The 27,358-nt window shown below is 46.0% G+C and overlaps 1 protein-coding gene across 1 annotated transcript; it reads right to left on the reverse strand.

Moving 5' to 3' along the window:
* Positions 1–8,437: 8,437 nt before the first annotated feature.
* Positions 8,438–27,191, reverse strand: LOC119372630 (uncharacterized). Its single transcript, XM_037643101.1, has 6 exons — positions 27,101–27,191; positions 22,656–22,708; positions 20,975–20,999; positions 16,168–16,303; positions 9,556–9,832; positions 8,438–8,662 (listed from the first exon to the last, which is right to left on the reverse strand). Exons 2-6 carry the CDS (start codon positions 22,689–22,691, stop codon positions 8,465–8,467), a joined length of 672 nt encoding a protein of 223 aa, XP_037499029.1. The 5' UTR covers positions 22,692–22,708; positions 27,101–27,191; the 3' UTR covers positions 8,438–8,464.
* Positions 27,192–27,358: the final 167 nt, after the last annotated feature.

Below are 27,358 nucleotides of genomic sequence, written 5' to 3' on the forward strand. Positions count from 1 at the left end.
TTCCATTTTAGATGTTTTTTCAGGGGACCAAGCATATGGAAATCGCAGGTCGACATGTCCAGGCTGCGGAACGGATGGTTAAGTTGCTCCCACTTGAACTTGGCCAGTGCGCGACCCTGGAGACGAGTGGACGCGCCTTAGAGCCCCGGTCTTTTGTTCGTCGACTCTGCGCTCGATGTTCAAGTGGGAGTCAGGTGGCCAGGCGGCGTGTCACGTACGGGTGCCGTCGGTTCACCGCAGGTCGACTGGATTACCTGCAGCATAGGGCTGGCGAATGACTTGCGCCAACCATTTAGAGCCATAAGCTCGGGGACACCAGGCATCGGCGGTGGCCAGGACTTCTCGTCGGCATGGCTGCTTCTTCCGCCGTTCCTTTTCTCCACGCGCTGCTGCTCCTGCGCTTCTAATCTTTTCCAGATCCTCAAGCCACGAGGCTCTCTCGCGTCGCTCGTCTTCTGTTATGCTATCGTGTTATTTTCCAGTGTCTCAAAAGCGTTCCGGTGACTTCGTCGTTGTCGTCTTCACTTTACTATCGTCCTTACACATTCCGCATGACACCTCTATACCTTCCTTAGCTTCAGTGTCCTTGCTTTAATTTGATTGTGTTTAACCAAGAAATAAGCCTTCAGTCAATGCTTGCCCTTTTACATGCGAAGCAGCTTTTGCCCGGGGCTGTGTCCGTCTTTCCCACGGTCTTTCCTCCATGGTCCTCCCATCGGCGACCGTCCGCTCGGGAACCATGTGACCTGGCACGCGCTGGCACGTTCGGGCCCGTGTAAGGGGCTGGGTAAGACGCTGTGGCCTCTTCCCCTTACACTCTCTCAGCAATCATGTGATGGCGAACAGCAACAGCAACTACAGTGAATTCATTGCGTGCTCCACTTGCAAGGACGCGTTAACATCGGGCAAGGTGCCCGTGATGAACGGAACTTAAAGTCGCCAATGCGCTGCTTCGCATCCCCACATTGTTCCCTTTAGTGGGAGATGGTGCAATTTTTGTATAAGATTACGGTTAGCTATCATCTAGAACTGAAAACGCGCACAGTGTTTTGTTTTTAATCGAACTAATTTACGTATTATTGAAGCATGGATACTCTAGCTCCCTACTAGTTTCATCAGATGTGAATAGTACCCCAGGACAATGACAAAAATTTCGAGGAGGACAGAGTGCTCTAGGCTTGGTTTACGCACGTTTCGATCATACTTTCTAGTTACTTCATTATCCATAACATTTCAACTGGGTATACAAATTCATGGTGAAATTACGGAAAACCAGCGTCTTTAAATTAAGCTTTCTCAAAGGCAGATTTAAACTAAGCCTGCTGAACGCTAAAAAGATAGGCAGTAGCTTCAAGACAAATATATATTGTAGATTTATAGTGTACTTACATTGTGTACGTGTTTACGTGGTATTTCCCGCAGAGTGATAAGTTTCATTTCACAAATACACAGCAGAAGATGCCGAATGCAACCTTTATGCCTCAGCGCCCTTTATTGCTCCAATGGAAATGAAATATGGTGCCTGACAACGTTAAACACCCGTCTATGAAAGGTTCGTCTTCGGAAATAACTAAAAGCAAAGATTCAAAAGAAAAGAACTTTTGTCAGCATAACAATATCCCACACTTTCGTTTTTAATTCGAATGTACGTTTGTCCCTTTCGACTCAATATTTATTAAATGGCAAGCATTTCTTATCGAACCAAGGGTACTTTGACCGTTTCCATCTATCTATTTATTTAGTCGGCTGCGTCTGGGCACTCTTGCGGTCGCCTCCTTAAAGGAGTATGGACATAAAAATATTGCATCATGTTTTTTCTGTTGCGCTACGGAGCTGACGAGCCGCTTATCACGGCTCGGAATGTCGTTTGCTCGAGCGCGCGATGTTTATTTGGAGATGGATTTATAGCGCTCAGTCGCAGTCGCGGTTTGAGACAACGCCTAGTGAGGCGGAACCAAGAGTGGTTTTCATGTAAACATAGCTCGCTACGTCAGCACACAAAACCACCTGCACATGACCTCCGCGTCTACAACTCTTTTCAACGAAGGTTTTCTGGGTGCTGCTGTAATTCCCTACGAGGTGTTTTAAATATGCGTGGTGACCCCGCCACGGTGGTCTAGTGGTTATGGCGCTCGACTACTGACCCGAAGGTCGCGAGATCGAATCCCGGCCGCAGCGGCTGCATTTTCGATGGAGGCGAAAATGTTTGAGGCCCGAGTACTTAGGTTTAGATGCACGTTAAAGAACCCCAGGTGGTCGAAATTTCGGGAGCCCTATACTACGGCGTCTCTCATAATAATATCGTGGTTTCGGGACGTTAACTCCAGGTATCACTAATATTATTAAATATGCGTGATGTACGCAGGCAAGGACGTCATCCTTTGTGCTCCCGTGCAAGTCTCCAACCTCTTTCCGTTGAAAATGTCTGCTATGAGAGAGCGCTCGCAAGAATCGTGGCAGCCAACACAAGCCCGTGACGCAGGTGGCGGTTGGTTGTTTACGCGAAAACCAAAGGCGCATTTAGCGTGCAGTGGCGCGACAAGCTCTTTTAAATTGATTTTAAATATGTTCTAAGCTATATTATCCGTCGATGTTTCGTAGACGATGCCTGTGTGTCCACACATTTCTATTGCACAAGTTACCTCGCCATCAAAATTTTGTGTCACTATTCCTTTAACTTCGCACATACCAAGATTGGCATGGGAGGACATTAGTGTATGACGAACATGACTGACAGGTCACGACATGAATGACGTCACAAGCCTGTCGTATACGTCATGAAATCCTTTCCGCTGTCACGCCTCGCACATACCCGTATACCAGAGGTGTGCTTTGTCGGCATACGCCACAAGTGATTCACAGTCTATAACAACCCATGAAGGGCGAGAAGAGACATTGGTAATTTTAACTTGAGAGCGTTAAGGAGCCTGTGTTGCAGAAAACCCGCGGTCGGCAGCGTTGTCGGTGAGTGAAAAATTCCAACGGATACAACGAATAAAAATAAATTTTTGAGCCAGAACCGAACCCAGGCATTCTGCATGGCAATCGAGTATACTGCCACAGTGACACGGTAGGTCTTGAAACTGCTTCGAAAAAAAGACGCTATGCAGGCGCCACGTCGTGCCAACGCCAATTGTGGTAGCAGAGGTCCAGTCAAACCCGCATATATCGAACACGCAAAAAACAATGGTAATTATTTCGATATATCGTGCAATTTAATATAAAGCTTTTAAAGAATTCAATTCGATAAGAATTTCGGCTCAAGTTGGCTTCAACGCACTGCTTCACGATAATGCAAGGATGGCGGCTTCACGGGGTTACGCGGAGATTTTTCTTTTAACCTTTTAATTTCCGCGGTTTGTAGTTGGGAGTGCGGGCTATAGCGAAAAAGTACTGCATCGGTTTTAAACAACGCCTCCTGTACAGTTGTGCGCTCCTGTACAGGAGGCGTTGTAGAGTGTTTGTTGTGCATTCTTTCGCCCCAAGAGCGAAGGAATGAACGCTATAGCAAGAAATTGTAATGTCACGCGAAGAATGGCAAGCAGCTCGAAACTTGCAACGCTCTACTCAAGAAGAAAGGACGCTCGGAATGAACATACAGAGAATGAGCGAGAGCTAACTGTCACAGTTGTAACTTATTTCTGTGTGAGCGGCGCACTCCTTTCGCAAAAGCGGCCGCTGCCGTGAGAGAAGTGACCTTCGTGCTCTCAACGCAAACTTGCGGTGAGAGCACAAGACGTTCAAATCACCGCCATCACGAGATAAGCGCGCTCGCTCGAGCGACCACACCCTGTAGAGACGCGCGCTCCTCGCAACGCGTGGGTCGACGACCTTAGAAGCACGCCCTTCGAGCCCTTCGCGCCTCCTCGCAAGTGAAATCGAAAACACGCTGATATACCACCGATCTCTGAGTACCGCCACCGGCAAATGACGTATATAAATAGCTTGCCGTTAGTATAGCGAAGAACGTGCCGTCTATGGCCGAGTCGCCTCGCGCCGTGCTCTACGAGCGTGGGGTCATAAGTTCGACTCCTGGTAACCGAACTTTTTCGTCGTTTTTGTTATTTGCCATCTGTTAGTCTTTATATTTTGCAATGTCATAGCCATGACGGAAATACGTCAGTGGAGCCGTGGTGGACCCCGGCATAAAACACTTTCGTGTTAAAAATCTAGGGACTTCAGCTAAACTTAGCGAAGATGCCGCGTTGTTTTTTTTTTCGATCATCCGAGAATATGCGTCCGAGGCCTGCTGAAATTGCATGCTGTGTGAGAGATTATTTTCAACCAGATGGCAGAGCGCTACCTCCCCTATGGATCATATACTGGTCACTGATAATAACTTTCTTTTTCTAATGGGGGAGTTTTTAGAAGCAGTTTGACGTTGCCACTTTACTTGAGCCCGTTTAACCCGACTTCTCCGGTTGCCTTGAAATGACGACTTAACAAAAAAAGTCACAGTTTTACCGCAAGGGCGAAGCAATGAATGCAATAGCAACATATTGTAGTGTTACACGAAGTGAGGCTGACAGCTAACTGTTTTGTATCTGATCTCGCGTAACTACAAAACGCTGGTGTAAGAGAATACGGCCGCTCGTAGGAGAGATGCTCTCCGCATAGTCACTTCGCGTTGAGAGCGCAGCACATAGAAGCGTATACGAGCCGCTGGTTGTGATGGCTTTCGAGATAGCGCGCGCGCCAGCGATCGCGACCGCGCCTTTAGATGCAAAGTTCAAATTGGCTGCTCGCGCGACAACCACTCCTCCGCCCCCACCTCGTGTCTTTTCATGGTCGTTAAAGACAGGCGGGGCGTTTCCTGTCTGCTTGAACGGCAGGCCTCCCGAGCGGGGTGATGTTATCGCATACACCCTCCGAGCGACAGAAATGGGTCGGCTCGTTTGAGCTCTGCATCGGCCGCGTTCGTCGTTCCCGCTCGCGCGCTTTTACCCGCGGTAGAACATACAATGCGCGGGGACATCTTATCAATTTGGACTTCATACCGGAAGGACATGACGGCGACGGCGACGGCAACGACAATGGCAAAAACCAGTCGAGACTGTCTATATAATTGCTATTGCAATAAAGGCATAACGTATGTTTGTAGTAGTATACTAATGATGAAAAGCAGTAACCAATGCATTCGAACGAACTTTCTAGATGTTTGGGTGAGCGTCGCTTGCTTTCGCACACTACATAGTTCTCATGCAGAAGGCTCCGGCTCATTAAACGTAAGTTTAGATATCTCTGTCAAGCATCAATAGGTGACATCTCTTCTGTCCTCGTCAAACAAAAACTATGCTAACTGCTCAAAGCCGCGCAACATCGAAATACGCTTTATTTCAATTCCTATAACTCGACTACATGACCAAAGTCTCACAGATTAGAACCAAAGTTGTCTGATCCGAAGGGCTGCGCACAATTTCTTCAGCAGAGGAAAAAAAAAACGCCCCGTCAATGACCTCACAAAGAATGGCACTTTTTTTCAGTCCGAGCTTGCGACAACAAAAGCACGTGACGTACTCAGCGTCGTCATTTTTTACGCGCATTCTGCAAAAGGCAGCAGCGCACGTCTCAATGGTCTTGTACGAGCCAACAGAGTAGTCTGGTCTCCCTCTCCGTTTGCTTCGTCCTTTTGAGCGGGGGACTTTTGAGGGGAATTGTCCTCGTCAGCTGACGTCACTAAGCTCTGCCTTTATTCCCCGCGAATTTCTCCCTCGTGTGAACACCGCGTTACGAACGACTGCGCTAGTGGGTAGGCTCTACCTCGCAGGAGGCTCACTTGTATGACTAGATGGCACTGCAGCCTACGCAGCTTGCCGTGCTCGCTCAGCCTTTAGCGTTGTCGGGCATTCAAAGCGCTTTGGGTGCCACAACCAGCTACATTTAACGTCTCGTATTTACATATCATAACAGTTCTTTAGATGACCCCATGTCTTTTTGTTGGTTTTTTTTTTGGATCTTCAGCTTCAGACGATGGCACTCCTACGACGGCCTCCCCTCTAAATCTCTTGTATCACCTTACTGACGGTGATGATTCCTTCATTTGCCCTTGTTCCCTGAATGAACATGTTCAGCACATACACATAGATTTGTAATCGGAAAGGGTCGTTTCTTTACTTAATTTTTTCCTTAGCAGCCAAGTGGGGCTCTACAGATTACGATGCAGTCTATTGAGCGATAACGCTAGCTTTCGAATAGAGTGGCGCTAACTATACGTGCGCTGAAAGCTTTAGCAAACCACTGCGACAAAATCTGGCATCGCGACGTGTTAAGAACTATATTTTGACAGCTTTTGTGACTGAAGGCACGGAGAGGCATGTTCTTTTTTTCGGCATGAAATGCATTTAGCTTCCGCGGTCGGCTGCCTTCAAGTGACCTTGAGGCTAATGCCAGAGCCGTTACCGGGCACTTAAAATGAGACATACCGAAACTCATCGAGAACATACGGGGGCACTCAAACGAGATCATCCGGGCATCATTACGAGAGCGAAGCAAGACATCTGGGCAATCAGCCCATAAGATTAAAGAAAGGGCGGTATTTGGCAGGCAACCCGTCGTACAGGACCGCATTACATACCCCAGGTACGGTCTGAACAAGTTCAAAAATGTAGTCTTCACAGTTCTTTGTGTTTGCTCACTCTTTCACAGAAAGTGTAACTTCTTGTACGCTTAAAATCTTATTTAAGATTTGCAATAGAGACATTCCAAAGGCAGATAGGGGCACCAAACATTGACTCTTTTAAACGTCAGCGCCAAGCCTGTGCTCTTTTGATCGCCAGTGATGGGCGAGTAAACGGCGCGCTGCCAGAGATAATCGCAGGCAGTGGTTTCGCAGGTTGCCCATTCTTCAAAGATGGCGCCACACTGCGTAGGGCGCACAAGCCTGCCGTGGCGTCGTGACCGCGTCGTCCGCATACTCCAGGCAAAACGCAAGAAACGCAAAACACTGTGACTTCAAACAATGCCGTGCATACGGACGAATGTACAGTGTAGTGTGGTGTAGTTTGTTGAGCTGTGCCTTTGCGAACATGCACAAGTTTGTGGCTACTGTAATCTCCAATCGATCTGAGTTTCCGGTAGACATTTCATGCTTACATGTACACTCGATAAGAGGATAGCCATCCATTTCTTTTTATTTACAAATAGCTCAACGGCCGCATTCCCAAACCTTCCAGGTCGCGAGTGAGCTGCTTCATTGGGATGCCAGCGTGGTTAATGATATGCCCAGCTTTACGACTGCCTGAAAATTTATTTCACGAACAATTCTACTTCATGACGTTTTTGTGAATAAGGTTTCAGAAGCCCAATCCCGCGTACGCCATTTACGCGCAGTCTCCAAAGAATGTTTTGTCACCGACACGGAAAAAGAACACTGAAACCGCGACACTCATTTGACACGACATGAGGGACGCATCTGTAGTGACCATAAATAGATGTAAATGCACTTAACTCTACTATGATCGCGTGTAATGAATCGGTTGTCCTTTTTAGGCATCCGTACGAACTAGCTTAAGATTATACCCCTGGATTTACACGATTGCAAAACAGCGCGAAAAGCGAGGACCCAGAAAGAACAGACAGGACCAAGCGCTGTTTGGGCTTATATTTCACGCGAAACGTCATTGCAGGATGTGCGTAGTGTGCGAGCTCTGATACCATGCAATGATCGCATGTGTCGTCATCTGCCAAGCTACATTCTCTTTTCACCTTTTACCTCCTCCACCCCACACAATATCGCTCATCTTGCCCCTAGTGTGGAATGATGCCCACAGTACATCAATGCATCAGTGAATGTCCACATCCACCGGGCTACCGCCCCAATTCCTTCACCCTCACATTCCTCCTGGCCCCTGGGAGACTGCGCTGGTCTGCTCAGTGCGGCAGGATCAGCGTCGGCTGATCCAGAACGCATGGGGAGTCGTGCGAGCCATTGGGCTCTGAACTAAGGGTTACACCGCCCTATACGGGGGACAGCGATCGTTCGTCTACCAATAAACGTTTCACTTTCTCTCTCTTATCCACCCTTACCTGAACTCCTGCGCACCGCTAGCGCTATCTTTCAACAATGGACCATGCCTACAGATAATCGTGGCGCTTTCCGCGCAATTACGGCACCTGTGTGACTGCTGTGTTGCATTAGGAAGTTCGCAGTTCTGCTTTTCATTTTTATAATGGCACCATAGGCACTCGCGAGGCACGGTTGACCTGTTAGTGCCAGCATGCTGTCTTAGATACGAAGTGCGAAATGGCCCAACCCGTGGAATGCAGAGCGGCCGAGTAAATTGAGAGAGCTGTTGACAATGACCCTGCAATACACGTCTCATAAATTTTGCATTTCATGTAGGCTGAAGCACATTTAGGATTACTAGTAACGGGCAATAGTCGAAGCCGTATTCAAATGACGTTAGTGTAATCGTAGATAAAGCAGTATAAGTAAATGTCGAATTTATTTTATTTTATTGTCTTATCAAACGCACGTCATTCTCTCATAATATGTGCCCCACATATAGTACAGCAACTCGCCTCTTCTCACTTCAAATTCTCTGGAGATTGTCGCGAGCTCAGTGATATTGACCGTAACCCAGCTAGAGCTGCCTTTTCCAGCGTTTGTGAGGTTGTACGCCAGATAGCCAGTGAAGCTTGCTCTCGCAACGAATTCGCATGTCTGAAATAAAAGAAAGCAGTCATGGCAGACTCCCAATGTATCACAGCGAGTGCGCGCGGATACTCGCACTCTTGTCTCAAGAACGGTGTGCCAAAAATCATATATCCTATGGTTGCACGTAAGCAGTCTTCTGGGGATAGGAAAGACACTTATTTATGCAAGCCAAACTGAAGCGCGGCCAGGCGTTCTTGGGAGAGGGGAGTGAAAGAAGCATAGAATGACAGAAAGTTAAGCTAGCTGGTAGGGATAAAACACGGTAGGCATGCCAACAAGGACGCAAGAGAGGAGTCCGGACAACACAAATGCCGGCTAACAACTGAAAAGGCGCACAGTGGCGGAAAAGTAGGCACAAATACTTATTTGCACATGCCCAGGAAAATGGAGACGCTGATAAGTGTCGCCTCTTGCCTGGGCATGCGGAAATAAGTATGCGGGCCTATTTTATTTTCCATGGCTGTACGTCTTTTCAGCTATTAGCCGGCCTTTGCGCTGCCCTGACTTCTCTTCTTCAACAGCCAAGCTGTTTAAACTACAATTGATTTTCATTCCTGTCGCTATTAGTACATTACAGTTAAAGACAACAGTCAAGATCCTCTATGCTTTCTCTGGCCTAACTGTGTGTTGGATTCATTTGTTTTTGTCTAACCTTAGATAGATCATCTCTTCACGAGTAAATGTAATGCGGAGGCTTCGAATAGCCTGACCAGGAGATTTTCGTCTCCTTACAGAAAACTGAATATAACAGCTTAAGGCGTAATCTTCTTTGTTCTTCCGACACGGGTATCAAAACTAGCTTTTTTTTTCTTTGAACCCGTTTTCAATTGAAAAACGGTCGTATGTGTCACTCGCCAGAAAAAAAAATATTTTAATGAATGTGCAAAAGCGTCACTCACCGTTCGAAATGTTTGCTCTTCACCACGTGTATGGCCCCAGTGGAAGACATTGCTAAAAATAGTGGCATTATCTAGCTCGAGCGAAACGTTCTTCGGCTCTGGTCCTCTGAACTTGATTGGAAGGCTAGTATTCCACCGAAGGCTGAAAGGAGATGTTATGCAATCGTGAACGGACCACGAGAAGTGCCCAGTGCAATTATTTTTCTGTGATTTCCTGTGATGGTGTGGTTTGCAGTCACCGTAGATCATCCAGGCTATCCTAGCCGTCACCGCCGGTCTGTAAGCAAAAAACATGGAAAGGCCATAGTGTGTTACAATTTATGTTCCGAGGCCCACGAGCTCGATAAATAAACTTACAGCTCAGACGATGCGCAGTCGACTTACAACTATTTACAGATTCATATATCTCGGCTAATAAATATATGCCGAGTACGTATAGTTCTCCTCTTCAATTTTGACCAATTCTGAAGCTGCTACTTTAAGGAGTCTTGCCTCGTGGCCATCTTCAATTTTCCTATTAAAAGCGCTGTTAAATACATCGTTCTTTTTATTAGACAATCTACGAGTGTTTAACGCGTCCTTGCGTCACGCATATTAGAGAAAATTACTAGTTAGCTCGATGTATCAAAGCAGGCCATAGCCGCCAGATAACTTTTTTAGTGTTTGCACAAAGTCGCGCAAAGCTTGGCACAGCGAAGCAAGGGCCCGTCGCCGCTCATGCGTGGCTTCCTTCTCTTAGGACGCCCCATAACTCTCTGGACAGGATCGGGTGCAGCCAGGTTATGCACTTAGAGCGGAGGTTGCGCGCGATGTCTCCGTCGGTGGGCGTGAAGGAGATTTTTTTCGTGAAGAATTTTTTTGCAACAATTTTCCTCTTTCTCTTTTTTTCTATCTTTTTTATCTCTCTCTACTCCTTTCTCTCTCTTTCGTTGATGTTCTCTCTGTCTCGCTTGCCTTTTCTTTCTGCATTTCCTTCTTGCTACTTCTCTCTTTCTCATTGTTTCTGTACAACGCTTTCTCTCTCCCTTCCTCCTTTCCCTACTCCTCAACATGACATCTCTCCTCACGCTCACATCCCTTTCACAACCCCTTGTTACATTAAACTATAAAAGGCTATGTTATGCTCTGCTAGCGTGCCTGGATAGCCGAGCAATTAGGATGCACGCCTTCGGATCGAGGGTACGCGGGTTCGAGTCCCGCTCCGTCAAGAATATTTTTGGCAAGAACTTTCTTTGTCTTTCATTATATATTTCCTTTCCGTCTCTGTCTGTTTATCTCTTTCTTTCTTTCTCTCTCTGTACTCCTTCTCAGGGTAGTTACAGGCCACGCCGTAGCGGTGAGTAGTGGGATTGCACCCAATTCTGTGGCACATACCGCTTTATGATGATGATAGTTTTGCGGCAGGGTCGACACATTAGGGCCAGCTCAGATAGCTTCGCTGTTAACATATCCCATGGTCTCCTATGCCTAAGAACACTCGAAGGCGAAGTCATCTTTTTTCCTTTTTTTTCATCTTCGGTCAATTTCATTGGTGCCCCCTTCCCCACCCCTCCCGAAAGTTTCCTGTGCCCAACGTAGTTTTGCACTGCCTCTGGGATCGGAGGCACTGGAAGCTTTCTGCGCATCACATGCTTTCGCACTGCTTTTGTGATCGACCCACCTGTGACCAGGCGCTGATGTCATCTGACGACGTCATCAGGTGATGCCACTACGAATGGCCCCACCCACTTTAGTTGCTAATAGGAATAGTTAATAAACGTTTATTCTCTCTATATATGACGTCATGATGACGGCACAAATTTAGTTCACTTGTGCCTTTGTGATGACGTCATCACGTGATGATGCTTTTTTCCGTCACTCGTGTTAGATGAGGCATCTAAGGCTTTCGCCTTAATAAATATGGCACATGCGTGGAGACCATCTGTTTCAGCACTGAATCATAGTATTGAATGCGAAAATTCGAAGCGAACATAAAGGTCAATGACTGCTTCCGTTTGCTCTGCGAAACGTCTGCTAAAATATTCACGCTATGTTTTATACCAGATGCGTATGCTTGATAAATATTTGTGGTAATTATATTATTGACTTTCTGAATTGGCGAATCCAACTTCCCAATCATATTGTCCTGCGCAATTTTCCACCTTGGTTGTCAGGATAGCGCCTACGAAACCGTGCCGCATAGCCGGAGGGAACGGGGTGCCCACATCACGGCGCAGTAATGCTAGGAATCCCAATAAAAAAAACTATGGCAACTCCACTACTGTTAACCCTGAGAAAGTGCGTAGCACGGGCACCCAGCTAATCCCGTTCGTAGAGTTACCACTGCTGTGTTTACCAAAGCGACGATGATGCCAATGCTTGAAGTAAGCATGTCTGGTTTCCCCGGCACAAGCGAAATCTTGTTAGGGAGATTTGCAAACTCTGTGTGCGACATGTGCGCTACTTTTTGCTGCGCTTTATCGACTCTCTCCTTGTTAATGCAGTAGAGATACGCGTCGTCGGCAGCGAGTTCCGTCAGATTGTTTTCCCCCATCAGATGCAGCGACGCAGCGCCGGCGAAGCCTGTGGAGAGGGGCATTCGCTCGCTCGGCAAAGCGGTGGCGCCCTCTCTCGCGAGGCCCCAGAGTCAGTCGCAGGTTTCCGAACTGTTTTTAGCGATTTTTAATTATTTATTATTGCGATAGCAATTATATGGACAGTCTCGGCTGGATTTTGCCGTCGCCGTCGCCGCCGTCATGCACCGTATATGTATAAGTATGTATATATATATAAAAGCCTCAAAGAAAAATAATTCAGAAAAATGCTTCTGAAGCGCGGAATCGAACCACGGACCTCTTGTTCCGCAGCGAGCGGCGCTATCCACTACGCCACGAAACGCAGATCCTCCACGTAGCTAACGGCGAGCGTTATATACACACCCTTTAGCGCTGGACGGACTCGGAGACAGCAGGCGATAATAAGCGTTTCTTCATTACCAGCGAGATGGCGCTAGGAGCCCGACGGGCGCATTTAAAAATCGTCGGCGAGGTCGCTCGCTTCTTCTATATTTGCGCATGGGAGAAGCTTGCGCTTCCGCTGTCTGCTCGCGCGGTTTTCTCGTGGTGAGGGGAAGAGGAATGTTTCACGCTTTCACCGTGATGTCCGCGCTCATGTTACGGAGCTTACGAAAGTCACTCGATCTCAAGGGACGCCGCTAAACGAACAAACAGAAGATGAGCGCGAACTATCAAGTGTCACAGCTCGACACTTGAAGCACGCTAGTTTCCTTCGCTGCTTCGGCCGCCTTTGCAACAGAAGCGATGTTCAAACTGAGAGTATCCATTGGCGAGCCTCTCTTCGTATAGCATTAGTTCCTTGCTATCGCATTCATTGCTTCGCCCTTGCGGCGAAACTGTGACTTTTGCGATTACATCTTGGTTATTTCTGTTAATTATGTTAGTTTAGACTTTTTTCGCTCCTATTAGCCCGGTTTTGAGCATTGCTAGCCTTGCTATGACCTGTACGAAGCGCTTTGCTGTGAGCGTGATCATGCCACGTGAGATGCATGGATGGACGACAAGCCGGGTCTCTAAAGTGCTGCGCACTTAAAACCGCGTGGTGCAAGACAATGTACAGTTATGCTGCAGTACTTCAAGAGCAGCTGCAGCAGACATGCGAACTCTCCCACGACAAGCTTCGAAGGGCCGAGGCTACACGGAAACGATATTATGTTCACAAGGTAAAAGTGCACCAGTTTTCTGTGGTAGCCCAGAGTATTGGGCGCGATGCCCATGGCCGATGCCCATGGCCGATTCGCCAACGTGCGCAACCGCATACGTACGACAACTTCCGCTGCTCTCCCCTGCCGCAACAAGATTAATTTCCGCTGGCCCATCTGTATCGGGTTGCTCCGGGCCGGATTGTGTTACCCCCTAATGGATTCAGCACACCGCTCGAGATCTACCAGTAAAATTCACCATAAGTTGTCGATCAAGGCGCTGAAGAGAAGGAACCGTTCTCTGCGTTCCCGCACACATCATCGGACGTCGTAAGAAAGGGGAATCTCATAGAGTGCATGCTCAGAATGACAAAGTACATACAGGTGCCCGTCCGCCAGTAGCTGGTAACTTTCGCAGTCGCAAATGTCGAGAAATTCCAGGAAATGCCGTCGCAAGAAATCATCAAACCGCCGAACTCTGCATACCAGTGCTCAATGTGAGCAGTGAAAAAGACGGCACCATGCGCTTGTACATTGGTTTCAGGCAAATGAATCGAGTGCTCATCATGTACCACGAACCAATCCCACAGGAAGACTTGTACGTAACTCGTTATAGGTAATGGATTACTTGTAATCGATTATATCTTACAGCTTCAATTGCTTTCTTTAAGTTGTAACGATCCTTACAGTGTAATTACTTTTACAGCGAAAGCTCGTATGAGATCACAACAACAGCTGTTTTTTTGGCGCCGTACTTGTCCACCGCCGCCGGTGTCCGTAACCGGTATTGCACGAAATAAGAACAAATATCCAGGATTGAACGGTATTCGAACCTGGGCCATTTGCGTGGCAGCCCAGTATAATCCTACCACAGAGCCATGCCGTTGCTTCAACCCATTTGCAAAAAGACTTACGAGTCTCCTTTTGTCTTACCTCGTGTACATGTTTTACATTGTGTATGTACTGCCGGCAGTCGAATAAAACTCGAACAGTGGCAGGCCTTCTCAGTGGTATAATGCGCGCCCTAAGTCATCACCACTGACATGCGCTAGCATCCGGTTTGGCAGCACTGCGCATATGCGCGCCTGTCCATGGTGATAACTGGACGGCGCGCAGTATGCCACTGCGAAGGTTTGCCGCTGTTCGGGTTTCATTTGACGCCGATAGTATGTCTGAAATAAGCAAATTAATAAAATTGATTGAAGTATCATTGTGAAATTACTCATACATGAGATACCAGAAAGGTCTTTCAATTGCAACGTTAGCTGACATTTTGATCAAACTCTATCAGTTATGATTCCTCTTGTGCGGCATTTAGATGGCCCCAGATCTGTATTCACACAGATAATGAGAAGAATAGTGCGTGGTATCCCTAATATCTACCACTACATCTACGACGTCAGAATTGCCACGAAAACATGGCAGCAGCCCGTTCACACTCTGTGGTGTTTCTTCCGACAAGCCAATTACTCCGGCGAAAGTAAAAAGCCACACAAAAATGAAATTAGCTTTACTTCTGAGGTTACCTTAACTTCAAGCAAATGTGTTCCATCAAATATGTTTACTCTCGTGAAATTTGTAGGGACATATTATAGGGCACTGTGGTTTACATCCATAAATAAAGGTGGCGGAGGCAATTCTCTTGTTGCCGTAGCTGAGAATAATGACGATGATGACAACTGCCTCCTCACAGCTTTACCATAAGTCGTGCTTTTCTTGTATATAGAGAAAGTGCTGGTATTAACCCGACAGCCTTGAGGAGCCCGCGTCACAGTAATTCCGGTGTCAGCCTAGTAGTTGTGAGCGAGAAATCGGAGTTGTCCGTGAGCGAGAACTCACGATTGATGCAAGTAATAAATATCAGGGGTCCGATACGGCATCGAACTTAGGCCTTCTGCGTGGTAGTCAGGTGCTCCACCACAGAGACAGCACGCGAGTGTTTGGAACTGCTTCGGAAAAAAAAACCTACACGGGCGTCATGTGGAGCGAGGAGCCGCGTCAACATACATAATATATGGCGCGGCAGAAGCGTATACCAGGCGTCATACTATCTTAATTGTGCAACGAGTGGGCAGTTTAAAGGACCCACCAATTAAAAGGCGCTCAGGCATAACTGATCATCATCATCATACTAATAATCAACAACAGCATAAACAAAGTGTGCATCTGCGTAGGTGTGCGTATTGCCTTGCAGACGCGCAATGAGTTCTTCGCTAATTCACAAAACGATGAAATGTGGAGTGGTGGGCACATCGCAACAGTACTTGAAGGAGGCATTCTAGGATATTTTAAAACGGACAATGTTACGTGCACAGGCGTTCCTTTTTTGGCGGCGCACTTTAGGTGTCCACTAAGACGAGAAGCCCAGCAATGAGAAGACAATGCGAACGGCGCTCAATTACGCTATCGCGTTACACTCTTGAGGCGAAGTTCAAGCGTCCTCCAAGGTTTTGTCAGATTTGAACGTCACAGAGCCCGATTACTATTTATTTCGATTTTTTTCTTCAGGGTTACTGCACCCAGTGCATTAAAGTGTTGGTTAAATTGTGTAGAAACGACCGCACAGCACCGAGCACAGATACGAAGTTTACAAGTACACCCTTTCTTTCATTTACATTTATTTATTTTTAGTGAGATCGTTATTACTGCCAATATTACCCTTTTATTTTATTGATTATTTTTGTATAGTAATAGGACTTCGCGGCATCGCTATTTGCTTGTTTGTCTCATAAAATGCCATGGCTTATCAGCACGCTATATGTTGTCATTATGCTTCCATGTCAACGCTCGCTCACGGTAATTTTTGGCAGTTGTCCGTTAAATGTAGTGAATGGTAAGACGAGTACTAAATGCTAAGAAGGACAAAGCCCACTCGGCATTTCATTCAAGCAGGGACGAACACTAATCTAACTTACACTTTCTCAGAAATATTTTCCTTCCAATAGGCGTAATCTTCTGTGAAGCCCCAGCTGGTGATACTGCCTTCTGTCTTATTCTTTTCGTCAATATATTTTTTGACCTCGTTCGTGAAATGCAACTTGAAGGAGCCACCTGTGTTTGGATTAGGCAGGAATAGACGTAAAGTTTTAGCTATTTATCGCATTATTCTCTTGGTATGCAATTCAGGCTAAACGGCTCAACATAAGAAGTATGGTACTATCCGCTATGCATCCAGTAAATAAGTCAAATAATCGATTGATGCGCTAACCGAAAGGCAGACATTTAATATTTTTGCGCGACCAGCAGGGCTAACGAGAAAATATGTAAATTGAAATTTTTCACAGCCACGTCACATAAGCATCTCAAAAGCAAAGTCGTTCACAGATCTATTAATAACGCTCAAATTCATTCAAGTGCTGTACTTTGCTGATTTCAGAACTTATAGCGAATAGCCTTCCGGTATACGGGTGCAGTTAGCAGAAGTTTGACTTCCGGGAATTACGAAATTCCAATGACAACTGTTGCATTTTCTCGGTACTTTCTTATATACACCACATTTTTCGTAATCGATCGCCTAAGTGGGTCTTGCACCAAACGCGCTTTGGATTGACACCATTATACAGGGTAATGCAAGAGTTTTCCTTCAGTAGATAGTGATGCTTTTCTAACTGAATTGAGTAGTTGCAATTTTGTTCATAAACAGGGCCATCGTTTAGCAAACGTTCTTGCGTTAGAGTTGTTCATTACAGATAATCTTCGCAACTCTTGATACTGAACATTTAATTAAGCCGCGGCAGCCAAGCACACAGCGCATACTAGCATAAAGCTTTGCGATTTCAGTCCTCGATGTCACAAAAACTTAAAAGTGCCGAATCAGCGCAAATGTGCGATTTATTGCGAAGTTTCAAGCACGTAGAACTTTAGGGGCCTGGCTTGTTGTCCATCCATAGGGCTCATATGGCCTGACCACGCTCAAAAGCAAGTGGTTAATACAGACCTATAACAAGGCTGGCAATGGTTCAAACCTGGTTAAAAAAAAATCGGCAGATCCCACGCAGTGTGGGAATCGAGGTAATGCGAAGCAGCCAGCAAAGAGCTGCATACATCGTCTTGTTCGACATGAAGTCATTCATGTCGTGACATCTAGTTCGCTATATATCGCGAGATTGTCATACATGCATGCGTGTAAAATGTGGTATACGCCATGCTAATGAATCATATATTCTGCTACATATATACGATGCGTGACCAGCTATTTATGTTCGTCACACACTCTTGTCATGTCATACCAATTGAGGTGTATATCCAGTAAACAAAATGGCCGGGAATGAGCGTGGCGTCTAAATCATACCCTACATAACATGCATGTCGTGATTTTCGTGTTACCACCTGTTATTTATGTTCGTCACACAGTCACGTAGCGAGATACCAATTTTGGTGTATATCAAGCTAGCGAAACGGCCGCCAGCACACCATGAGCGTGGCGCGTAAGTCAAGGTGTACATGGCATGTGTGTCATGATTTTCATATTAATTCCTGTTATTTATTTTCGTCGCACAGTCACGTCACGCAATGCCAATTTTGCTGTATATCCAGCTAGCGAAACGGCCGCCAGCGCGCCATGAGCGTGGCACGCAACTCATACTGTGCATGACATGCGTGTCATGATTTTTATGTTACCACCTGTTATTTGTGTTCGTCACACATTCACGTCGCGCGATACCAATATTGGTGTATATCAAGCTAGCGAAACGGCCGCGAGCGCACAATGAGCGTGGAATGTAAATTATGCTGTACATGATATGCGTGTCATGATTTTCATGTTAACTCGTGTTATTTATGTTCGTCACACAGTCACGTAGCGAGATACCAATTTTGGTGTATATCAAGCTAGCGAAACGGCCGCCAGCGCGCGATGAGCATGGCACGTAAGTCACACTGTGCATGACATGCGTGTCATGATTTTCTTGTTACCACCTGTTATTTGTGTTCGTCACACAGTCACGTCGCACGATACCAATTTTGGTGTATATCAAGCTATAGCGAAACGGCCGCGAGCGCACAACGAGCGTGGTATGTAAATCATGCTGTACATGATTTGCTGTACATGAATTTTGGTGTATATCAAGCTAGCGAAACGGCCGCCAGCGCGCCAGGAGCGTGGCACGTAAGTCATCCTGTGCATGACATGCGTGTCATGATTTTCATGTTACCACCTGTTATTTGTGTTCGTCACACAGTTACGTCGCGCGATACCAATTTTGGTGTATATCAAGCTAGCGAAACGGCCGCCAGCGCGCCAGGAGCGTGGCACGTAAGTCATGCTGTGCATGACATGCGTGTCATGATTTTCATGTTACCACCTGTTATTTGTGTTCGCCACACAGTCACGTCACGCGATACCAATTTCGGGGTAGATCAAGCTAGCGAAACGGCCGCCAGCGCACCATGAGCGTGGCACGTAAGTCATGCTGTGCATGACATGCGTGTCATGATTTTCATGTTACCACCTGTTATTTGTGTTCGTCACACAGTCACGTCACGCGATACCAATTTCGGGGTAGATCAAGCTAGCGAAACGGCCGCCAGCGCGCCATGAGCGTCGCACGTAAGTCATACTGTGCATGACATGCATGTCATGATTTTCATGTTACCACCTGTTATTTGTGTTCGTCACACAGTCACGTCGCGCGATATTAATTTTCGTGTATATCAAGCTATAGCGAAACGGCCGCGAGCGCACAATGAGCGTGGTATGCAAATCATGCTGTACATGATATGCGTGCCATGATTTTCATGTTAACTCCTGTTAGTTATGTTCGTCACACAGCTACGTCGCGAGATACCAATTTTGGTGTATATCAAGCTAGCGAAACGGCCGCCAGCGCGCCATGAGCGTGGCACGTAAGTCATGCTGTGCATGACATTCGTGGCATGAATTTTATGGTACCACCTGTTATTTTTTTTCGTCACACAGTCACGTCACGCGAAAGCAATTTTGGTGTATATCAAGCTAGCGAAACGGCCGCCAGCGCGCCATGAGCGTGGCACGTAAGTCATAATGTGCATGGCACGCGTGTCATGATATTTATGATACCACCTGTTATTTGTGTTCGTCACACAGCCACGTCGCGCGATACCAGTTTTGATGTATATGAAGCTAGCGAAACGGCCGCCAGCGCACCATGAGCGTGGCACGTAAGTCATGCTGTACATGACATGCGTGTCATAATTTTCATGTTAACTCGTGTCATTTATGTTCGTCACACAGTCACGTCGCAAGATACCCATTTTGGTGTATATCAAGCTGGCGAAACGGCCTCCAGCGCGCCATGAGCGTGGCATGTAAATCATGCTGTATATGACATGCGTGTCATGATTTTCATGTTATTTTGGTGTACATTCGATTAACCAAGCGACTAGGAGAGCACAAAGGCATAGATAGATAGATAGATAGATAGATAGATAGATAGATAGATAGATAGATAGATAGATAGATAGATAGATAGATAGATAGATAGATAGATAGATAGATAGATAGATAGATAGATAGATAGATAGATAGATAGATAGATAGATAGATAGATAGATAGATAGATAGATAGATAGATAGATAGATAGATAGATAGATAGATAGATAGATAGATACGCTAAAAGTCGCAGAAGTTCGCTAAGAAATTCTTCGCATTTAATAAACGAACAAGTGTACTTGATTGGGCTAGTTGGTATCTGTTCATTGTTACGTTACTGCGCACCACTTGGAGAACGAAGTCTTCGTCCTCCAAGTTGTGCGCAGCAGTGAAATTTTACGCGGTGTAAACACCGGTATTCGTTTTCTGGGTTAGCGGCGATTACTCGCGGCGTACTCGAGTTGAACTTTCTCCCCCCTTGCAGGGTTTCGGTTTGTGCCCACGTTTTTCGACGGGATTTGAATGGCGCAGGCTCTCTTTCCAGATGCCTCACCCCTGACAGTAGCCGAGTGTCGGGCCGGGGTGCGCCTGTGCCCATTTTGTAAAACCGGTGGGTATCCGGCGGCACGTGGATTCGAACCCACGACCCCCCACAGCTGAAGCGGACACTCAACCACAGTTACGTAACCATAAACGAACAAGGCCTACAATAATATATTTAACAGAAATAACCAGGAAGTAATCGCAATAATTAACTTAAGATTGCTGAAAACGCTTAGGGAACATGCGACTGACACGCAGGCCGCTCAAGGGAGGGCGCCATCGCCTCACCGAGCCCGTGATTGCTCCTCTCACCGGCGCTTCTCCGGCGCAGGTGTTACGAACTCCTGCGAGAGATCATTCACAGACAGATACTAACTACAGCGTAACGGAAATCGCTGGTTGCCCGTGCAACGCTCTTCCTCAGGTTTCACAGTAGTGGAGCGCAGGATTTAGAACTACACCAATCACTACACAAGATAGACATTAGCACGGGGTTTGAAATACATTTAGCGCTGTATGTGAACGACCTTAGCACTGGATTATTTTTTGCTTTCTGAGATATATCATGCAACTGAACAGGCGCTGTTTGAAAAGTGTCCACTGCGGCACAGAGTTAACACCCACTCATTTGTTAGTTAGATGGATTGTAACGACAAACATTTGTGCTTGCTTATTAGTAATATAGATATTTTTACTGAATGTGAGAACGATCGACGTTAGAGCTAGGGAACGGGACAACCACTGACGTTTAGCATCAACCGATATAGAGAGAGCTGTAGCGATGGCAGAGTGATGAAAGATTTATTGTAGGGGAAAAGCAATTACATACCCCAGTTAACCATGCTTGAGAGCACCTGCAATGCAAAAAAGTTGAAGTGCGCACTAGAGACATGAGCACAGTGACTGAATGTTTAATCAAAAGTGAATTCCACCCCGAACTCCTCAGGAAGCGACATCCTTTCATAAAGTTACGACATGCATTTTTTATTCTTGGGGAACTTAAACGCAGAAATTTTGGTCTGTCTGTCTGTCTGTCACCCGATTCAGCCACCCGGCCAAAGTTAAACCACTTGCTTACCGCCCACCCATCTTGAACGGGTACGGCTGTTCATACTTGTGAACGTTGTCGATCAAAAAGTAAATATTACGCATATCTGAGGCGCAACATCATTAGGTAAGTATTAGGTGGTGTGTTCCTTTAATAGAAAATATATAGATACATAATTCTAACGACCCTATTTTCTTAAGCTGCGGCTGCGGCTGCGCTGAAAATGCCATGCTATGCGCGCCAACGAACGCCCTCTGCCACGGAGGAAGGAAACCCTCTGCACAAGCTCATGTTCCCCAACGTATTGCCATATAGCGTCCATATCTCACGCAGCGTAGACGCAGCGCCCACTCTATCCTCTTTACACGGCATTTGCAGCGGAGCACGCAGATACGCGGCCAATTTTTTCTCTTGTTCTCTTCATTCAATCAATAATGGAACATAGGGCGAGATAGGCGGCGCACGTGAAGTTGGCCGGTCCACGGCTTACTTCACCTGCGCCGCCGTCGCTGGAAAGTGAGCTCCGCGCGAGCCGCGCGTTCTCGTGTTCACGCTTTTTTAAGCATGCAAGAAGTGCTTTCAGCTCCCTTTCTCGGCTGCGTTTAAGTGACCTTGAGCCAAAATCTTGCCATGGTACTCGGGCCTCACACGAGACATCCGCCCATCGTAGTGAGAACAAAACGTCAACATCCGGGCATTCGGTGGCAAGATTTTTATAAATTCGGTCTCTGGCCGCTAATCGTTTGTACAGGACCTTCCTTGGCGAGGTGAGCATGTCATGCACAACAGCAGCGATTGCAACGCTACTTGCGTTCCAGCACAGCCGTGATTGCAACACGAGTGTACGAGTGGAATGGGCCAATGGCCACGCTGGGGCGCTACCGTAGTGTTTCAGCGTGGCCGTGAATGAGCATATTGTCGCCCCATACCTTAACATAGGCGTCGCGTAGTGTCAAATAAAGAGCACTGACACAACACATAAATATTTAGAAGAGAGTTGCAAAACGTTTAAATACTCAGAAATACTTACAAAAACAAAGCATAGAAAGTTAATAGCTTGACGAAGGTGCAGTCAGCTTTGCTGTTTCGACGGCTTTCATGAATTGGAGCTCGCTGCTTTTTTTCTAAATAATATGCCACAAAGCCACTGAAGCTACGCCGTCTGCCGCTGCGCTCAAATTTCTCATTAAAGAGTACCGTAGTAGGTGGCGAACTTTTTGAGCGCATGCGGTCGAACGCCGTCGTTGACAGGTCTAAGAGAAGAGGCTGTGCTGCATAGGATCAACATCAGCAGCTTGATATTACTTTTTTTTAGATACTGAATAGCAATGACGAAACAGAAATATCAAATATTTCACGGTTATGCACAAAACACGATTGACACGCAATGCCCTTGAGATACAACACAATGTGAGAAGTTTCAGGCTTTCTTGTAGCAAAATCTTTTGTGCGTAGTTCTCACCATTAAGAAGATCCCATGAGCGTAGCTCAGCCGCATCTTGATGGATCTGTGAGCTGTGCAACAGAGTTTGCGTTATCATGGATTCATTTACTTTTGGTGGCTTCACTTGCTGCACGTTCCAGATAAACGCATGAAATTTACACTCCGAAACTAACTCCGAAGCAGGGCTAGGCAGACATACTCAGGAAAGTATTGCGCAATACACATATCATAATACAAGCGCTGGAGGCCTAAATTATAGACACTGAGATACATTTGTCTGACGTAACGAGATATTCCGCAGATACTTTTGCAAAAAAACGGAAAAGTATCTCAGAATACAGGTAGGTGAATACAGATATCGGAGTACTTTATGTATTTCCGGGATGCCGATGCCCAGCAAATACATTTAGTGACTGCAGAACAATATTCTGAATAATGTTGCAGCTCACTGAGACTTGTAGTCAATCATGTCGCTCGAATTATTAACAACCACTAGCGAATTATGAATAAGTATGCATTTATTTTACACATAAGACCTGTTTTGCGGAGAGGGTTGCTGCGTTATTTACATTTAGGCGACAGCAGTTTCTAAAATAGGGTGTCCTCTAGGCAGCCTCAGTTCGGCCTCAACATAGAAGACGTGAACGAGGAAAGTCTCTGCACCGCAGCCGGATGAGCCCAAGCTCGTGTTATAGCAAATAAATATCGACATCATGGCCGGAAAGCTCTGCATAAAGGTTATATCGCTTCCCAGGCCACCTAGGTACCGAAAAAACAATTAGAAGTGCTGCCCCAGCCTTGGGACACAGCAACATTATTCGACAGAGGCCGACAATGGTGCCTTGCGATTTTACCGTCAGCGGTGTCGGGCGCCTTACCACACGGGCTGTTCTACGCGTCCGGAGAATCCTTCCCCGCACTTCCCGTGTCACCAACCAGCGGCACTACCTTGCATGGCTTAGCACAAAAAGTCTTCATTTCCGACAGAAAAAATGTAACGGGACAACTGTGTCCTGCACAGTATCGCGATACAATCGCTACATGGTAATAGTATTTCACTACTGATATACAAGTACACTTTAAAAATGTATCTTGATACTGAAATACAGATGGTCCAAAGTGTATCTAATATACTATCGCGATACTCCGAAGCCACCTGCAGAACTCTAAATAATGGCGTTATGCTAATGCAGACAGTTTTCTAGAGTAAGCAAGTCTTGGTCATTTCACGGAACGGAACATAAAAGAAGGGACGCAAGCCAAGGCAAATACTAGATTTATTCTGCCTGCGTCAGCAGAGGCAAGAAGCGCCTGCAAGCATACAGTTTCCTACAATATTTACTATAAAAAATCGGCAGATCCCACGCAGTGTGGGAATCGAGGTAATGCGAAGCAGCCAGCAAAGAGCTGCATACATCGTCTTGTTTGTCATTGAGGCTTATGAAGCCATTCATGTCGTGACATCTAGTTCGCTATATATCGTGAGATTGTCATACATGCATGCGTGTATAATCCGGTATATGCCATGCTAATGAAACATATATTCTGCTACATATATACGATGCGTGACCTGCTTAATTGATGTTCGTCATGCACTCTTGTCATGCCATACCAATTTAGGTATATATCCAGTAAACAAAATGGCCGCAAGTGCACCATGAGCGTGGCGTCTAAATCATACCCTACATGACATGGATGTCATGATTTTTGTGTTACGACCTGTTATTTATGTTCGTCACACAGTCACGTCGCGCAATGCCCATTTTGGTGTATATCAAGCTAGCGCAACGGCCGCCAGCGCACCATGCGCGTGGCACGAAAGTCATGCTTTACATGACACGCATGTCATGACTTTCATGTTACCACCTGTTATTTGTGTTCGCCACACAGTCACGCCGCGCGATACCAATTTTGGTGAATATCAAACTAGCGAAACGGCCGCCAGCGCACCATGAGTGTGGCACGTAAGTCATGCTGTATATGACATGCGTGTCATGATTTTCATGTTAACTCCTGTTATTTATGTTCGTCGCGCATTTACGTCACGAGATACCAATTTTGGTGTATATCAAGCTAGCAAAACGGCCGCCAGCGCACCATGAGCGTGGCACGTAAGTCATGCTGTGCATGACATCCGTGTCATGACTTTCATGTTACCACCTGTTATTTGTGTTCGTCACACAGTCACGTCACGCGATACCAGTTTTGGTATATATCAAGCTAGTGAAACGACCGCGAGCGCACCATGAGCGTGGCACGTATGTCATGCTGTACATGACATGTGTGTCATGATTTGCACGTTAGGACCTGTCACTTATGTTCTTCATACTCTCTTGTCACGCCATACCAATTTTAGTATATATAAAACTAATGAAACGGCCGCAAGAGCACCAGAACAGTGGCATGTAAATCATGTCGTTCATGACATGGATATCATGATTTTCTTGTTATGACCTGTCATTTATGTTCGTCATAAAGTCATGTTACGCCATACCAATTTTGGTGTACATCCTATTAACGAAACGGCCAGGAGAGCACAAAGTCGTAGGCGGATAGATAGATAGATAGATAGATAGATAGATAGATAGATAGATAGATAGATAGATAGATAGATAGATAGATAGATAGATAGATAGATAGATAGATAGTAGATAGATAGATAGATAGATAGATAGATAGATAGATAGATAGATAGATAGATAGATAGATAGATAGATAGATAGATAGATAGATAGATAGATAGATAGATAGATAGATAGATAGATAGATAGATAGATAGATAGATAGATAGATAGATAGATAGATAGATAGATAGATAGATAGATAGATACGCTCAAACTCGCAGAAGTTCGCTAAGAAATGCTTCGCATTTAAAAAGCTGTGGCACAGCGATTGTTTGGTCACCATGGAAGATATGGGTATTACGTGGATTTCGATCACTTGTGGATTTGTTTATTCTTGTGTTTTGACTTTTCTTTTGGATAAAAAATGGCTCGTTGTGAACCTGGTGAGCTGATTTGAATTGGGCAGTCTAAAAGGGTCAAGATGGTGAAGTAGTACAGCTGAACGTTTGCTGAACATCATATTGCGACAACATGGCTACAGGCCGCACGGGAACCACCCGGTGCTGTAAGAACGAAGCTTAGGCAAATCAATGTACTACCATCATTGCCATGCTGGCTGAAGCGCCATGCGTTGCAGCTCCCATAAACACTGGCGCCAGACTTCCCTCTAGTGTGCTAGCATGAACCTCTACGCCAACAAACACTATTGCGGCGACGCTGCAATGCTGTCTCCACGACACAAGTCTCTGAACAGTGAACGATATTCAATGTCAAATGATTTTTCGCGACAAGTTGTACTTCTATCCCAGCGCCATCATAGCATCATAGTATCGGTACTGAAGGTAAACGTAAGGCACTGCATCCACATTGCCATTGTATCGCTTGAAGCCGTACACGGACATTCGGAGTCTGTTTTGTTAAAGCCCCTCACGTTGCTTGTACGCGCAGTAAATTGGTTGACTTATATTTTGGTGGCGGTGTCGTAGAAATCATGAAATACGTACATATGATTGTCATATATTAAAGGGCCCCTGACAGCCGATTTCTTGTTTGTGACATTTATGTTGTAATAAGTAGGTCTATGTCTTGTAATCACGGAATGACACCGTAAATCCTCCAACGTGATGTCTAAATAATCCTAGCAGCGTTAATTGTGGTCATTTTTAGTGTAGGTTCAAAACGCGCGCCGAAAGAGGATAAGAAACTAGCGCCGCGCCGCGGCGGTCGCGCCTCGGGGCACGCGTGATGACGTGCGCTCAGTATTGGGTGACGTCAGCCACGCGCTTGTTGAACTGCCAGTTGGAGAACACACACACGGAGAGCTCACGCTGCCTGCCGACACGTACCGAAGAAGGAGAAGGTGGGAAAGCAAACATGCTTCGCAATATACCACAGTGCATGCACCGCGCATATTTCTGTCTGTGACGTCGACAACACTTGCTTTACCTCTGCAACGTCACAAGGGGCCTACGTCTACGTCATACTAGTGGTTATGTTGATAGGAGTTCAAAATTCAGATGAGCACTCAGGCTTACTTTAAAACCAAATTAAAATATCTTAAAGGCAACGCTCGTAACTCATAATCGGCCAGAAGTGCCCCCGCATGCAGGACTATCAAACAACACAAGCATCTCGAGTTTCCAAATTCGGTGTCAGGGGTCCTTTAAATAGTAGTTAGTGCAGTAAGACACCGCATGTTCGCAAATAACGTATTAAACGAACAAGCCCAGAACCTTTGTAATTTAAGTGGCGACCTAACTGGTGAATAAACTAAGTTATTTATCTGGTGACGACATTCGAAATGATACGGTGACCCGGTGGTTCAATTACAGCTCCACTAGGCCGAATAGGAGCGGAAAGTTGTCAGCGTGTTTCACATATTAAAATAAACAAACTTACATTTTATGCCGTTTCACGACTCCAGTGTTTCCGGATGAATATCGTTTTAATAAATGCACGAGAAACAATGTATGAGTATAAGTACGTTAGACACCGAGCTCAACCTTCACTTGCTGTGCTCTTTAGTGAGTTATGAAAGGAAGGGCATGTCTTAATATATACGCAACTGGACTTTATCTAGCAGCCTATAGTGTCATGCTCGCAGAGCGCTCCCTGCAGGTCTACAGCTGAATCTTAACGAAAAAGCTATCAATGTAA

The sequence above is a fragment of the Rhipicephalus sanguineus genome, chromosome 10 (genome assembly GCF_013339695.2).
Source record: "Rhipicephalus sanguineus isolate Rsan-2018 chromosome 10, BIME_Rsan_1.4, whole genome shotgun sequence".
In the NCBI taxonomy this organism is placed as follows: Eukaryota; Metazoa; Arthropoda; class Arachnida; order Ixodida; family Ixodidae; genus Rhipicephalus; species Rhipicephalus sanguineus.

Coding starts and splice junctions, on each gene's coding strand:
- LOC119372630 (XM_037643101.1), bottom strand. CDS start 22,691: ATGCGGCTGAGCTACGCTCATGGGATCTTCTTAATG. Junction 21,000..22,655: donor CTCATGGGATCTTCTTAATG/GTGAGAACTACG, acceptor TTTGCATTGCAG/GTGCTCTCAAGCATGGTTAA. Junction 9,833..16,167: donor GAAAATATTTCTGAGAAAGT/GTAAGTTAGATT, acceptor TTTTGCTTACAG/ACCGGCGGTGACGGCTAGGA.